Raw genomic sequence first — 16,177 nt, 5'->3', positions numbered from 1 at the left:
GGCATAATTGCACGCAGGAAGGCTCTTTACATACAGGGCCTTGCTATAGGAATTGCTATTCTGAACAAAACAGTTGAAAATTTACCTCTTGCTCCACAGGAAGACATTCTTAGTTGAAATGTAAAAGCTATTCATCATATTAGCCTATATTAAAATACGTTTTGTGTGCTACTGATTATATTCTACACGCACTCACTTGATTTGCAAGTTAGTTCCATAGTGTACAGTGAGTTAATGAATGATGTAAAGCAGACTTGTCTAGCCTCTAACATAGGGATTGAAAGCCTGTGTCTTTGTTGTTACTGAGTTCTGTGTCAATTAATCTATGCTAAAATACCTAAGTACAAAAGTCACCACACTTACATAAACTATGCAAATTTCCATGCAGGTATAAGGGCTGGAGATCTGATTGCTTAAAATAAAATCTGAGCATCTTCAGATGTTGAATTCTGTGACTGAAACTAATTTCAGGACTTGCACTCTGTGACAGCAAATGCACATAGTTTATGTATCCCTACCCATAACATTGCATTGTATCAAATACCTTTCCTAAATATGTACAATAGGGCCCCGCTTTACAGCGCTTCACTAATACAGCGGTCTCAGTTAAACGCAATTAGACTAAAGCCCCACTCATATGGCACTTGTTCCGCTTTTACGGTGGTTTTGGGGCATCACGCGCCATTCTATTCAATGGGTTCCGCTTTACAGCGGGGGTCCAGAATGGAACCCGCCGTATGAGTGGGGCCCTACTGTAACTAGGCATGGAATAACTCACTTGGAGCTGATGGAGAGGTTTTTTCATAGAGGAGAGCAAGATGCTGGACTAGATGGGCAGAACTAGCAGGACTCTTCTATTTAATCTGTATCTAGTAGACTGTCCAATCTCATCTGATGGCTGGTTCTCACAATACATTTTTAAAAATGTAAATGTGCTCTAGGGAATCTGCCATGTTAACAATATTTATTTAGTGAATGTATAAATACCCTTCACTATAAAACTGTGTACTTTAGGGTTTACAGTAGGGGCTACCACTGTTGAACCTGTCAGTATCTCCTATGACACCTGCAAAAGGTCTTGATAAATGACCCCTCAAAAATTCACAAGATACTGTTTCCTCTTCCTGCTTAGTTCCTGTTTGCTCTGGTTGCGCCTCCTGCCTTCAACACACCTCTTAAACATGCCCACATTTCATTGGATGCCAAGATTAGACACCTCCCTCTCTTTCATTCTGAACAGAGGAGAGGTGCAAATAAATTCTCTCTGTGAGTGAGTGCAGTGGTGGCTGATGTAGGTGCCTTTTTACTTTGATTTGGGAGAGGGACATTTTGTTGTCCTACACCATTTTTTTGTCCTGACTCATTTTTCTGCTCTTTTAGATATGGCAGCCATTTTTGTTATGCCATACCACGTGACAGCCGTTTTGTGCTGTGTCATTCCCTTAGCAGCCACTTTGTGACTGGTACCCATGGTCTACTGGCCTGAAAAGGTTGTCAATCCCTTGTCTACAGATTTAGTTGGCAGGGGCAATTGCTCCATCCTCAGGATGCCTCAGTGTAAAGATCTTTCCTGAGTTTCCTGCATATTTCAGAGAAATTGAGGAGGAAGGCAGATTTTTCACTTCACATTGTGCTTTTGCAAAAGGCAGACGGCGCAAGGACAGAAATCCAGCAGGAAGTGAGATAAGACCCTGTTCTTCCCCAAGTCTATACAGCATGCACAGATAAAGAGAAAACAACTGGGATTGGGTTGGATGGAGAGGAAGAGGTCTGTGATTATACACAATGGCTACTGTGAAGTCAAGCCTACATTGTGGAAGTATATATGAAAGTACAGTGCTGAAACACAGCGCATACATTTGAAGCTGCTCCCTGTAATCTTGCCATATGTGGATCACCTCTTAGAAAAGGATGCACATACTACAACTTTTTGCATAAGGGTGTGGCTCTCCCACATATTTAAAAGTGTTTTCTGATGCAAGGAGTGGTCCTGAGTCTTACATGGATTATAACCCAAATCTCTGCCTGTTCACTTGGAGGTCAATGAGACTTGCTCCCACTGGACCACCATCACTTTAGTTAAGAATTGCATATTTGTATGCCCCCTTAAACTGTTGGATGGGGATTTTTCAGCACAGAAAACTAGCGTAGAGAGAAGGCTAGATTAGGACCCTTCTCACTAAATTGCTAGTTTTTTATGGACAGTGTTTAAATATAAAATCCTCCCAACTCTATTCTAAAGTGTCAAAAGTCCTACAAGGGATTATAACAGATTGGCCATGAGCCAAAGGAAAGAGGGCTTTATGTAAATTGGAGATGTGGACAGTCTGTTTTTTGGTTGGGCTATGTGCCTTAGTTTTTTAAATCCCCCGGGAAGTGGTAGATGACATACTTATGCTTCCATTGAGAAGCTGTAAAGTGTATGAAAAGTCTAAATACCTAAACAGCAGATTAGTGGCTTGCTTCATTGTAACTGCCTACGAATCTGTCTGGTGTCATGTATGGATATGTAATATTGGTTAGACTGGGGAAGATAGAAACTTACAAAGATGAGTCTTGAATTCTTGTGCAAGGGTCACTATGCGGAATCCTAAGAATTTTAGGAATTCTTGAAGGTAGCCAATTAGCATTTCTCTGCCTGGGGCAGTGCCTTACATCAGTAAGGTGTGGGGAACCTTTTGCCCTCTGGATGTTGCTGAACTACAGCTCCCATCAGCCCCAGCAAGAATGGCCAGTGGCCAGGGATGAAGGGAGTTGTAGTTCAGGAACATCTGAAGAGCCAAAATTTCCCTACACCTGCCTTTCATAATAATATTCCACATGTTATGAGTATGTGAACCTCTCTACGTTCTCTGATTCACCAGCACAGGCAGGAGAGGTGCCAGCAGATAATATACATTTTTGTTTATTTTAAAGAAATTGGTATGCAACAAATCACACACCTGTTTTTCACTATATATGCATACATATGATGGATGGACTGCCTTCAAGTCGATTCCGACTCATGGCGACCCTATGAATAGGGTTGTCATGGTAAGTGGTATTCAGAGGGGGTTGACCATTGCCTTCCTCTGAGGCTGAGAGGCAGTGACTGGCCCAAGGTCACCCAGTGAGCTTCATGGCTGTGTGGGGATTCGAACCTTGGTCTCCCAGGTCGTAGTCCAGCGCCTTAACCACTATGCCACACTGGCTCTCATGCATACATATAAGCATAATAAATTCAAAGCAAGATTTAAAGGGGTGCCAGCAGAAAATTGAGAAGGAGGGTAAGGTAGTAGCCTGTGTGAGGAATCTGTGACTATTAGTACACAGTTAACATCAGCAGCCAGTCAACCAATCATCTGAACCTACATTTGCATGTGGAAAATTCCAAAGACTTGCCAAGAAAAACATGCAGTGGCAGTTCCAACAGTCAGCAAACTTTAAAAGGCACAGAAGACTCACAAGGAGAAAAAGGAACCCTAGAGGAAGCAGCTACCAAGGAAAAGGAAGGTGAAGCAAAGCCTGTAGAGAACAGAAAAAGAAAATTGGCTTACCCAACCTTAATTGCAGCCCCACATTATGGCTGCATTTGCAAGCACGTTCTTAACATTAGTGGGCATCTTGCTAGTAATATTTATAATTTTGTCTGGATCCAAAAGGTCCAGAGCTCAGTGGTAAAGCATATGCTTTGCATGCAATCCCTGACATCTTCAGATAGGTGCTTGAAACCCTGGAGAGCTGCTGCCAGTCAGTGTAGACAATACTGAGCTAGATAGGCCAATGGTCTAAATCAGTATAAGGCAGCTTTCTATGTTCCTAAGGGGTGGTTACCATACTTCCGGGTGTGGGTGTGTGTATTCCTGTCTGATATGTTTTTCACCTGGAAATGCTTTGTTTTGCTATTCAATCTAATTGTTTTAAAATTTCATTCTATTATACCCCACTGGTTGACTTAATTCATCTTCTGTAGGAAACAACACCTGTCACTTGCTTTGGATGGTGTCACGTTGCTTCCTTAGTTTAACCCATTGTCTGAAAATTACCTGTTGTGAGTTTCTTCCTGGCTTAGCATATCCTTTGAGTGCCTTTTCTGTAATGTCATAGTACAAAACTGCTCTGAAATACATTTTTATTTTCTTCTGTGAGTCAAGAGCATTCCAAGTCTGTCCCTAATTCATTGTTTAAAATGGCATCATTGCACTTGCAGCAGACATTTATCAGTGTTTTTGTCGCTGTATACCTGTTGTCATCTTTTCGGATTGTTCTTCACTGATATTAGCCAGTCGCCTTTACACAAGACTTATTCATAATTCTGCAGATGTTGTTTATTATCCACATTGCTGCTCACTGTGTATTTCAAGGCATAGATTATTTATGGGGAATTAACTTGGAAGCTATTTTGTTTTTAAGAAACTTAATGCAAGCTAAATTTAGCTTTAATGACTTAACATGTATTTAGAAAGATGCAGTTTATTCCAGTGAGGAATCATAAAACTGTAGCTTGCAAGTCTATACTGTGTTTCTAACATAGACAGGGAAAACACAAAGTTTGACCATATTCGGTGTAGTAAAGGCTGTGTTCCTACAGATACTTTCAGAGCAGTCCAACTCGGGGGAAGCTGGAGCAAGAAAAGCCGGCGTAAAGATCCACCATATCCAGTTCAGGAGTCTCTGGGTTGGCTGAACACTGGCTCAGACAGGAGCTGCATGCAGGGACCAGAAAGTAAAAGCCTGCTCTCCCAAATACCCCTACCGGGGAGTACACCCTCTCCATTGACTTCTATTGTAATTGTTTTCTTAGACTGACCTTTTTCCCAGGGTAACTTTTGCCTGAATTGGGACCTGGAGGAGCCCTCCCAACATGAGCTGGATGTGGCCTTAGTCCCCTCACCTTGGCCCCTCCCCTGACATGCCCTCGCCATGCCCTCGGAATGCCTCTTTTGGGGGACTTATGCCAGCTTCACTTACTTCGGTCTTGGCTGAGCCCTGACTGAGGGACTTATGCCCGTGTAGCCTGGCTGAGTCAGGACCCAGGCAGCTCAACTAGAGATCTGCTACATCCAATTCCCCTCAGCCTGGTGTAAGTGCAAGTTGGATTGCACCCTTTGGCAGTCATTATATGTAAGTATATTCAGCCTACGTTCCTGAACACATTTACTGGGGAGTAAGTTCCATTGGAGACAATGGGCCTTATTTCTGAATATATATGATTCTGCCGTCAGTTGAAATAAATATTCCCACTTTTTACAGTGGCCTTTCTTTAAGTTCTACATGTATTTATTTTATTATTCCATTTATATCCCACCTTTCCTCCAAGGAGCTCAAGGTGGTGTACATGGTTCTCCCCCTCCTGATTTTATCCTCACACAACCCTGTGAGGTAGGTTAGGCTGAGAGGCAGTGACTAGCCCATGGTCACCCAGTTAGCTTCATGGTCAAGCAGGGATTTGAGCCCTGGTCTCCCAGGTCCCAGTCCAACACTCTAACTACTGCCTCAATTCATTGTGCATTTGAGTAATTATTAGCACAATTTGATTCTTTTAAGTGCTCAGATCTGCACAGAAGCTTCAGTGTAGAACCAAGGACTAGATGTGTTTTCTGACTTTTTAGCTCTTTACAGAATTGAGTTATTTATTTCTGAAGGCCTTAACAAGACCTAAATAATCATTCTTGAAACAGGTCTAGGATTTCAAATTTAGTGAAGCCTCCTATTAATTGCATGTGAATTTGTTGTTTTAGCTCACCAACTTTTTGGTAGGTGACAACAAAAAAGAGTTCCATTACAGCCTCAACTGTTTTTATGAAAAACACTTGTATCAATCACCTTCTCTGCCTTAAATGTCCAGGTTTTCATAGTTCACCTAACTGTGATTGAATACAGAGAGCGTTCTTAAGTAAATGGGCAATTTTGTGCCCTCAACATAAATTGTTGTATAAGAGAGGGGCTTTTGCAATAGAGATGTTGAGGCTGCAGTTGTAAACCTACTTGTCTGGAGACAAACTCCACTGAACTTGATGAGACTCACTTCTTAGGAATGCACTGTAAATCCCACTGTAGTGGGATAGGATTTGTTAGGACTGTCACCTGATTTTTAAAGAACTTTATATAATTCAAATCGTAAATGAATCCAGTTAATATCTGCAAACATTTGTGTATGGTTAAAACAATAGTTTTAAAGGGAAAAGTATTTCCTTCATTTTTGGATAATGCAAGTTTGTGTAGCCATCTAGGTGGTATTTCCCTCCGGAGAGAGTAAGTGCAAGGATGAATTTTCTAAGATGGTGTTTGCTGTGTCTAGTTTTTACAGAAAAGTTATATTCAAAAATTTAAGAAATACAATTTAAAAAAATAATAAAAAATGGATTGCCCAATTGGGGATTCCCCTTCAGTATATTAGGAAAAAAATTAATAATTAATCTTACAGATTAATCAACAAAAGATTGCATTCCTAGGGTTGTATCCAATTACGTTTTACTCAGACTACACCCATTGAAATAAATGGACCTAAATTAGCCATGTTCATTAATTTCAATTGGTCTACCTTGAGTAGGACTCATATTGAATACAATCCCTAGATTTTACTGAAGAAGAGTGTTACTTTTGGTTTCAAGGTGTGAAAGTGAAGTGCCTGAGTATGAAAGTTGCAGAACACCCTTAGATGGATAGTGAAAACCTATTTTGGGGACTGGGGTGGTGGTGTGAGGAAAATAACTTTGCTAAAGTTGAATAGGACACACATACACCCCCAAAAAAACCACCTTGTGTGCCACATGCACTTTGGCATTCCTGATCATATTGTAGAATTGATGCAGCCTGGAAATCTTGACATGATTGTTTCTGCCTGGAAATCTTGACATGATTGCCTTCCATCCTCAATCTTCATGATCTTGGGGCCTGACTTTTTTATATACTTCCATTCTGTTTTCCCTATATTCCTACAGATTAACCAGACAGTTTAGCCTCTCTTGGGGGTCTATGGCTGCCTCCTGGTCTCGGTTGCTGTTCTTGAGAAACTGCCCTTCACACCATGTCATTTTGTTCTCCTTCTCTCTTGCCATCCCATACCTGATCACATATGGCCTCCTGAATCCATTATTCCTTGCTGTTTCTGAGAGGCAGCTGTGCGTTCACACTCCTCTTACCTGTTATTGACAGCAAAGGTTCTTTGCCTCCCCTGTAAAGCACTTCCTTAGGTAGCTGCTTGCTATAAAGCTGGCCATATGGAATCTTCCCCAGCCCCCCAATCCAACTTGTCCACAGTGGCAAACTTATAAATAGCTGATTATTGCATTTTGTTGGTTTTATTATGTTGAAATCAAGAACTTTACTCTGCCTTAAGCGTTTTTATTGAGTTCGACTGCCTGACTACTTTGTGACATGAAACGTTTATAAACATTCAAGTGCTTGCTTGCATAGCTGGTTGTGTCTTTTATTAATATATGAAAGAACTAATTTTTAAAAAGAAAGAAGGTGCAATTATTTTGCTGGAAGACACAGTTTGAGATGGCACATTTGCAGCGCATCTTAATCAGGATTAAAAGAGACTCCTGGGTAGCGACATCCTGGATTTCCAGTTGTTTCTGCAGTACTTGTCACATGTGTGTTCTCTCATTGTAGGTGTGGAAGGTGCAGCTTTCCAGAGCAGACTTCCACATGATCGGATGACATCACAAGAAGCGGCTTGTTTTCCAGATATCATCAGTGGGCCACAACAGACTCAGAAGGTGTTCCTTTACATCAGAAATCGGACAGTATGTTAATAGCACAATACATTTTCCTCTAATATTGAAGAGCGTTCTAAAGAGTCTTTGGATAGCCCCACATGCGGGGTCTTTAATTTTATGTTTGCAACATGGTAGCTTGCCCTACTGCAGAGAACGTGTGTCCATGTCTAGAGATCTGTATGGCCATTCAGCCCAAATTCCAGTTATCTAAATACTGATTCTGGTGGCACAGCCTGAGAAATACTCATTTTATTAAGAACAGACTTCCATAGCATTTGTATTTTACTTGGCTACCAAGATGTAGTGTGCAGTTCAATTAGCCACTTTGTAATTAGCAATCTTCTGGATATCATTGAGGAAGGGGAGGGTGCTCTTGCGCTCAGGTCCTGCTTATGGGTTTCCCACAGGCATCTGGTTGGCCGCTGTGTGAATGGTATGCTGGACTAGATGGGCTACTGGCCTTATCCAGTAGGCTTTTCTTATGTTCTAAACCATGTCAGTCATTCCATTGTTTAGAAGGCTACCCATTAAAAAAGGGACAGGCACCATATTGCCACACTTTAGAATTCTTAAATGACATGCTTGGTGTCACAAAGCATGTATGTGGCACATCCAAATATCTGTTTTTTCTTGTTGCTCTACGTTACCTTTCTCTCACACACAGTGACTGTAAATGTCGCACCACATTTCATTTCACTTTGGTATCCTTATGAAGCTATAAACTAATAATTATGCAAGCAGAATGTTTGAGGATATGGTTTCATGACTGTGTAGTGTTAGCTCAAATGAAGTAGCAAAATGTAAGCCTCTGTGATAGGGGGAAATGTTTTTTAGTATAAGGGTACAAATGACAAGTAGATTCATAATGGACTATGAAAGGAGGAGGCATATCTAGTAAGCATGCTGCTGCAGTCTCTGTTACAACTGCTGGGGACAGTGCAGCTCCTTCCATTACAGAAGTCTTAGATGGGCCCATGAACGCTTCAGATGGTTTAAAGAACTGACCAGGTCTAAATCAGCTGCTGGTGGTACATGTATCCTTCCCTCCCCTTTTTCTACAGCGCTGCATTTCGGAGAGCCCTGTCCTCCTATTAGACAGCTTCTACTTACCACCTGGACTTGTGTTCTGTTTGCATTCTACTTCTTGCACTTTCCAATTTTTCTCCTTTTGAGTTTCAGAACTGGATGCTGATAATGTACTGGCTAATTTGCTTTTTCCAATCAGTTGCTTTGAGAAGAGGGGGATGTTCTCCCTCAAATTTCTCTTGATTTCCAATTGATGTAAGAAGCCAACAAAACTCCCTTACCGCATTCTGAAAAAAACCCATATATGATACAATATGGGTAGCTGCCACAGAGTCATAAACTTCAGTATATGTATCTACCCCTCTTGAAACTGTAGGTTTTGCTTTGCCTCTATATCATCTCTTTTGTTTGTCTGGAGAGTGCAGTTTCATTTAAACCGCAGCTTAAGTCTATGTGACCCTTGGCCATTGCCTAAACATTGCATTTTCACATATAATCAGGCATTAATTAATTAATATCCCAAAGGAGCCCAGAGCACTAAGCATATCTACAAAACAATTTAAAAAGAAAAAGAAAAGCATTCTATAAATAGTTAAAAACATTCTAAAAACAGTTACAGTTAAAAAAATCCTATAACACAGTTACAGTTAAAAACATTATTTCATCAGTGATCTTTGGGTTGCCAGGAACAGTCCCCTTCAGCCATCAAATGCCAGGGTAAAAATGAATGTTTTAAAATTCCTCCTGAAAGTAAGTAATGACAGAGGCATATGCACCTCACTGGGAAGTGCATTCCACAGAAGGGGAGCCACTACTGAAAAGGCCCTGTCACTGATCAGCACCAGCCAGGCAGCCCTTAGCAGAACCACCACCAAGGCTTCACCTGCCAATCACAGGGTCCGAGATGATTTATGCTGGGGAAAGTGCTGCTTTAGATACTTGGGTCCCAAGCCATTTATATGCTAGTACTAACACCTTGAATTGGGTCAGGTATCTCACAGGCAGCCAGTATAGCACTTTTAGGACACATGGTCTCATAGGCTGCCTTGCTTATGTATATGCTGTCATAACTTTTAACTTGATGTTGGTGTCTATAAAATAGCAATGCAGAACCTGAAGAGTTGTTTAAATGCTCTCTAGTAATATTGGCTTAATTTCAGCATTTATAGCAATTTTGCATGTTTGTGTCCAAACAGCTGCAGCTTTGGTTGGATAACCCAAAGATTCAATTGACATTTGAAGCAACACTACAACAGTTGGAAACACCTTATAATAGTAAGTTGCCATTCTTATTTTATATATAACTATAAGCTCTTTGGAATACTTAACTGATAAAGCTGGAAAAGAAAAGAATCCAAATTCTTCAAGAAAGCTTACAGCAAAACCTTTAAAATAGTAAATCTGAAGAGCTGCTACAGATTGACACTTGTACATTCAAGTTTCTCCGTGGTTCTCTCTTTACTCTGCCTTTTTGCCTTTTATCTCTAATTATGCTGAATTTAGAGCAGGAGTGGGGAACTTCAGAACCCATCAGCCAAAGCCAGCATGGTCAGGGATGATGGGAGTTGGGAGTCCAGCAGCATCTGGAGGGTCACAAGTCTTTCCCCACCTCCCCCTCAGCCCAGAATGATCACCATTATGACACTGACTTTCCTGTCTCGTATGTCCAAGGCCACATATAATCTGTGCCTTATGAAGCAGAAATGAAACTTCAACACCCAGGCAAATTGGATTCTGTACATAAACGTAAACATACTGTGCATAGTTTATTCTGCTTCTGCTAGTAATGAAAATGGATAAACAGCCATGCAGAATACTGAAGCCCAAGCCCCCCCCCCCCCCCGATTGCTGGAAGTCCTCCTCGGCACACCTTCTAGCTTTTGAGATTTTACCACGTTGCTGCCACATTTCTCAGCCTTTCTGTGTTTTGTGTGCTGGTGCCTCAGGTTTTCTCCACAAACCTGGGCTGTCATTTACAATACCTTTAATGTTATTTTTGCTTAAAGTCTACTTATTTTAGAAAAGTTGTTTGACTTTTCCCTACCTCCTTTGAGTTAGATTAAAATACTGGTTCTAAGGTGCTGTTGCAGATGTATGGACACTTAGTATTCGTTACTAAGTTCCTTTCCCACCTTTCCTCTTTGTTGCCACTTTTGCTTTAATTTAATATTGTTGAACCGATTGGTAAAGGATGTGAGCTCTGTTCTGTGCCCTGGGCCCCCAAGTCCACTTCCTGAAGATGGTTTGCCTAGATTTTTTTAAAAAATCATTGCCATGAATTGAGACTCCCCAATTCTCTGTTTGAAGAGCTGTATAGTGAGTGCAATCTGTACTGATTCTACTTGGCATTCTTAACTCTGTGCCCCGTGCTCCTCCTTTTCCATGTTGAAGTCAGGTACTGGAAGAAAGAGCAGTGCTGAGCAACAAAAGCTTCTTGTGTGGTTAAACAAACATTTGTTTTGGATATTTCTGGGGAAAGGATTTCCCAGTTTTGCTTTGCAGTGAGGAGGCTTACTCTGAACAAGCCTTGTTTGTGGGATTCAGATCCCATGCCCTCCCCACTCAGTTGACCCATATAATGGCTACTACTGCAGGGAGATGTATGTAACTGGGGGCATGGATTTGAGCAAAAGCAGGGTGATATTCAGAAATGAGTTTTTCCTCACTACAGTGAATATTAGCAGCATGGTAAGTCTACTGTTTAATAGCATGTGTGTGTTAAGAGGCCTTTTGATTTTGTAGGTGACACTGTGCTAGTTCACAGAGTACACAGCTATCTGGAGCGGCATGGCTTAATCAATTTTGGTATCTACAAAAGAGTGAAGCCCCTACCAAGTAAGGAGTTCAATTCAACACTTACTCTTTGAGTCAATGTGTCATTTGCCTTATCTTTACAGTGAAGGTTGGACAGAGGGCTGGATGTTTAATTGTTCGGTTTCAGGCTTCTGCCATATGGTGCTATCCTTCTGGAGTACAGACTCATCTTTGTGGTTTATGTCATATATGAACTTCAGGTTAAAGCTCAGAGCCCTTTCTTCTGCAGCCCAGCATGTCTGATTGCCTCCAATGTTGCAGTCCTTCTCTTAGAGCTCTTTGTTCAGTTTCAGGCTTGATCTTGCTGCTGATATTCAGAGAAGCTTTGCATACAGAAAGCCCCAGGTTCAATCCCTGGTATCTGCAGACAGGGCTGGGAGAGAATCCCTGTATGAAACCCTGGAGAGCTGCTGCCAGTCAGTGTAGACAGTACTGAGCTAGATGGACCAATAGTTTAACTTGGTGTAAGGCAGCTTCTGGTCCTGTGCTGATGCATCTGAAAACTTAGTTCAGGGATTTGTTCTGGCAGGTTACATTATGTTCAAAACATGTTACCTGTTACTTTGCTTTTTCTTCTAGTATTAGCATGCAATGTTAAGCAAATTTTAGAACTTAATTTTGTAACCTAAAAATGTTTTACCAGTCCAGAGAGAGAGAGAGCGAACACAATGAACAAAGTTCAGATTTGTTCCAGCCTTGCTCATTTTGTCAGAACCCAGTCTGGGCTGATCAGTTTGCTAACATACCTTTATTTATCATGCTTTGTGGTTTTTAGCTAAGAAGACTGGCAAGGTGATCATTATTGGTTCTGGAGTCTCTGGCTTAGCAGCAGCTCGCCAACTGCAGAGCTTTGGAATGGATGTCACACTCCTAGAAGCAAGGGTGAGTACCTACGGTAGTATGCCTCAATCTTGAAATTAAGTCTTAGAAATTACGTACTTACAATTTTATTTTACTTTTACCTAGTCTGCCTGACTGCACATACCTGTATTATTATTATTATTATTATTATTAAAAAATTAAATTAAATTAAATTTTATTTATACCCCGCCTTTCGGCCAAAGGCCCTCAAGGCAGCTTACAAAGAAAAATAAACACAGGTATAAAAATACAATAAAAGCAATACAATTTACAAAAATTAAATTAAATAACAAATAACATTATAATAACAAATAAAACTAAATAACAAATAACATTATCATTATCGGCACCGCCAAGAAAGAGGAGGTGGTGTTAGCGGGGGCGGCAGTCATGTATTAGTCATTTGTTGCCCATTGACTGCCAGTTCATAAGATGGTACTACACACCAAAGCCAGTACAAAAACTGTGCTGAATGAGAGGTCAAAGGAGAGGCCAAGATTCCCCTGACAGCTGCCTGTACATCTTTACTTTGCATCATAATTCCTTTCTTACGTACCTTAAAGCAGGGCTGTTCCAGGACATCTATGTCCTGTCTTTTACAAAAATGAAATCTGAGAGAGTTAAGAGGACAGGATTTCTTTGCAGTGGCATTTACATTATATGGTCCTCTCCTTACTGGATGCATTAGGGGCTCTGGATGATGATTTATATCACCATATAAAAACCTGGCTTTTTCAGAAAAACTTTTCATGTGGGCCAATCTACACTACTATAAATGGCTGAACGGTATTTTAATCAAGCTTGTTCTCTAGCTGTTTTGTTACAATTTTGTTGTGGATTGTTTACCATTTTTGTTGTAATATGTTTTTATTTTTGATACTGTATTTTGTAAGCCATTGGTGGGGGCTGTGTGAACAAGAGAATGAGGCACTGAATTATTTGAATAAGTACATAAGAGTTGTTTGTTCTTACACAGACCTATTTCTTGTTTACAAGCCTCTTCATTTCCCCACACAGGATGCTACAGGGCCTGAGAGATGGATTTGATTAGAGACAAATTACAATGAATTCAGGCAAGAGATGTGAAATTTAGTATGATTGTGTCACCAAGGGTATAGTAGTGTAAGAAAAAAGGTCTTCTGGGTCCTTGGCTTTTTCTTACCACTGAATAGGATGTACATCTAAAATATTTTGCGTACATCTAAAAGTGCAACTTGTATAATAGGGGTGCACAGGTCAGGAAGTTTGAATTGATAGCTGCTCTCAACAGGGATTATGGCCATCGGAGCTTGAATTCAAATTGTGAAGCAGCCCAAATAAAACTTTATTTTAATTCATTTAGGGACATCACTGTTAAATTTTAACCAAGAATGTGACCATGAGTCTCTTACGCAGTATTTGCTGCTCTTGGTCTAATTAATCCTTACTCTACCAAAAGGCTACTGCTCATCAAGAGTAGATAATAGTGGGCTACATAGGCAAAGAGTTTAACTTTGTGTAAAGCAGCTATCGATGTTCTAAATGGAAGCAGCTCATCTGATAATAGTTCTGGGAGTATATCTGAAGCTAGATCAATATTTGTTCTTAACCACTTTTAAAATTATATTTATAGCCTGCCTTTCTTCTTCGATCAAGGAGGGGCCTTCTCGTATCTTAAAGACTTGGCACATGTCATAAGCTTTTGTGGACTTAGAATCCACTTCAAGAGATGCATAATAAATGTGTTAAGTCTTTAAGGTGCTAAAAGACTTCTTTTTGTGTTTGCTGCAAAACAGTGACGTAGCTACCCCATGATGGAACTCAAGGCAGCATACATAGAGCACCCAGAGACTTTCCCTGTCCAGGAACTGACCAGACTGAGACCCGCTTAGCTGCATTGCGTCCCTTCAGATCATGCTTGGGATGGAAAAACTGCAGGGCTATAGTTGATAAAGAGAAAATTAAGACAGGTGTTATGGTCATACTTGACAAGTATGATTCTTCATCTTTCTGTTGCAGTCTGTCTCCTCTCAAGGCCATTTAGTTTTAGATATGTTTGGATTTACTCATGCATAGTTCAACATTCTGTCCCCTATTCTATATTTTTTATCAAAAGTATTGAGTTTGGTTTAAAACTGGCTGCCCAGCACTTTTGAAAAATAAAACCTTCTTGCTAGTATTTCAAAGGATTTACTAAAATTAGCAAATAGTTTCTGTGAAGGCCCTCTAACTCTAACCCATAAAACCTTTTTTTCCTTAAAGGATCGTGTAGGGGGCAGAGTTGCCACTTTTCGCAAAGGAAACTATGTTGCAGATCTAGGAGCCATGGTAGTAACAGGACTCGGTGAGTCTTAAAAACAAGTTCAAATTCAAACACTGCATCTATGAATTTACTACCAAGTAGTCTTGCATAAATTACAATTCCTTGGTATTCAATTCCTGCAGCTTCCTCTGATTCCCCCCCCCCTTTTACTCCCTCTGGTCTCTTGGTGTGAGCCATGCTGCCTGGGGCTAATACGAATTCTAATCTGAAACATCTGGTTGGCAAATACTACTCTAGAAATTTTTGCTGCTCTAGAACATTTGGTTGAGGTTTGTGTGTTTAAAGTTACAGAGAGAGATAGGGTTTCCCTCTCATCACCAGCTATGTTTGGGTGAAAAATTCCTTCCTGATCCTAAACATGAGAGTTAAATGTTAAGTAGAGAAACAAAATTCACAGAGCTCTCAATAGAAAACCTTTTGTGCCAATTTAGGCAGTATACTTTACTTCAGAGAACAGGTCTATCAGCTACTGTTAGCGGTGATAGCTAACTAAACCCTTCATGCTATGGGCTTCCTTGAAAGCATTTGATTGTCTGCTATGAGGAAAAGAAGCTAGAACAAATGAGTCCCTTGGCTTGATCCAGAAGCATTGCTCTCGGGTTCTTAGTTCATTTCCTCAGACGGTGGATCAGTCCTAGTCCAGTCTGTCTTGGGAAGGGACTGGTAAGAAAAAGGAAAACTAGAGGGAGGGGCCCTTCCCAATCTCAACAGCTGACTACCGAGACACCAGGCTAAATTATGCATTACTTTATTACCATCCAGCTCTGTTTTGCTTCTATAAGATATTTCCAGGTTGTGGTTCCTTCATTTGCTCGATACAATCCCTCTAGAAATAGGAATTAAAATTATTGTATTCTCTTTACAAACCTTTTTCAGGAGGAAACCCAATGGCTGTGGTGAGCAAGCAAGTCAATATGGAATTGGCCAAAATAAAACAAAAATGTCCACTTTATGAAGCCAATGGACAAGCGGTAAATCTGTTTATTGGAAACTTTCTTTTGAGATAATAGTTTGGAGCCAAATGACATATTGGCTTCAGAAAAGGTAGTCCATTTGCTGAGCTGTTGTCATACTTTAGAAGGTTTTGTTGTTTGTTTGTTTTATTTATTATTTATTTGATTCATATCGCGCCCTTCCTCCCAGTAGGAGTCTCGGCAGCAACTAAACTCCTCCTCCTCCAGCTTAAAGGCTGTTGCTGTTTTGTGCATATGGGGAACAGATATTCTCTTCCCATCGTGGTTTAGCCTGAACATACAAAATGCTTTTTAGGATTTGTTCTCATGTTGTTGTTTAAAAAAGATGGGACTGATGCGTTTTCACTGTGTCTGTTCTGTCATACTGGAAGAGCATTTGCATTCTCTGAACGTGCCATGAAACTCTTTGCTCTTTGGCAGAAACATAAAGATGAAAGCATATGTAGCACAGGATATCTGGGGTCAGATCTCCCCACCCCCACCCAGCTCCTGGC

At 40.6% G+C, this 16,177-nt stretch overlaps 1 protein-coding gene across 3 annotated transcripts in view; it reads left to right on the top strand.

Annotated features, from left to right (window-relative positions):
* Positions 1 to 16,177, top strand: part of KDM1A (lysine demethylase 1A) — a 45,260-nt gene that overhangs the window by 15,649 nt on the left and 13,434 nt on the right. For 2 of the 3 annotated variants that reach the window (XM_061597015.1, XM_061597017.1), the window contains exons 4-9: positions 7,600 to 7,733; positions 9,929 to 10,007; positions 11,475 to 11,567; positions 12,322 to 12,428; positions 14,649 to 14,730; positions 15,586 to 15,680. In XM_061597015.1, the coding sequence (XP_061452999.1) occupies positions 7,600 to 7,733; positions 9,929 to 10,007; positions 11,475 to 11,567; positions 12,322 to 12,428; positions 14,649 to 14,730; positions 15,586 to 15,680 (590 nt within the window). The remainder of the gene's footprint in view (positions 1 to 7,599; positions 7,734 to 9,928; positions 10,008 to 11,474; positions 11,568 to 12,321; positions 12,429 to 14,648; positions 14,731 to 15,585; positions 15,681 to 16,177) is intronic. The other variant, XM_061597016.1, reaches the window with a different exon arrangement.

Source organism: Rhineura floridana, chromosome 15 (genome assembly GCF_030035675.1).
Source record: "Rhineura floridana isolate rRhiFlo1 chromosome 15, rRhiFlo1.hap2, whole genome shotgun sequence".
Lineage (NCBI taxonomy): Eukaryota > Metazoa > Chordata > Lepidosauria > Squamata > Rhineuridae > Rhineura > Rhineura floridana.
Note: the sequence above shows the minus strand (reverse complement) of the source record. Positions and strands in the feature narration are given on the sequence as shown.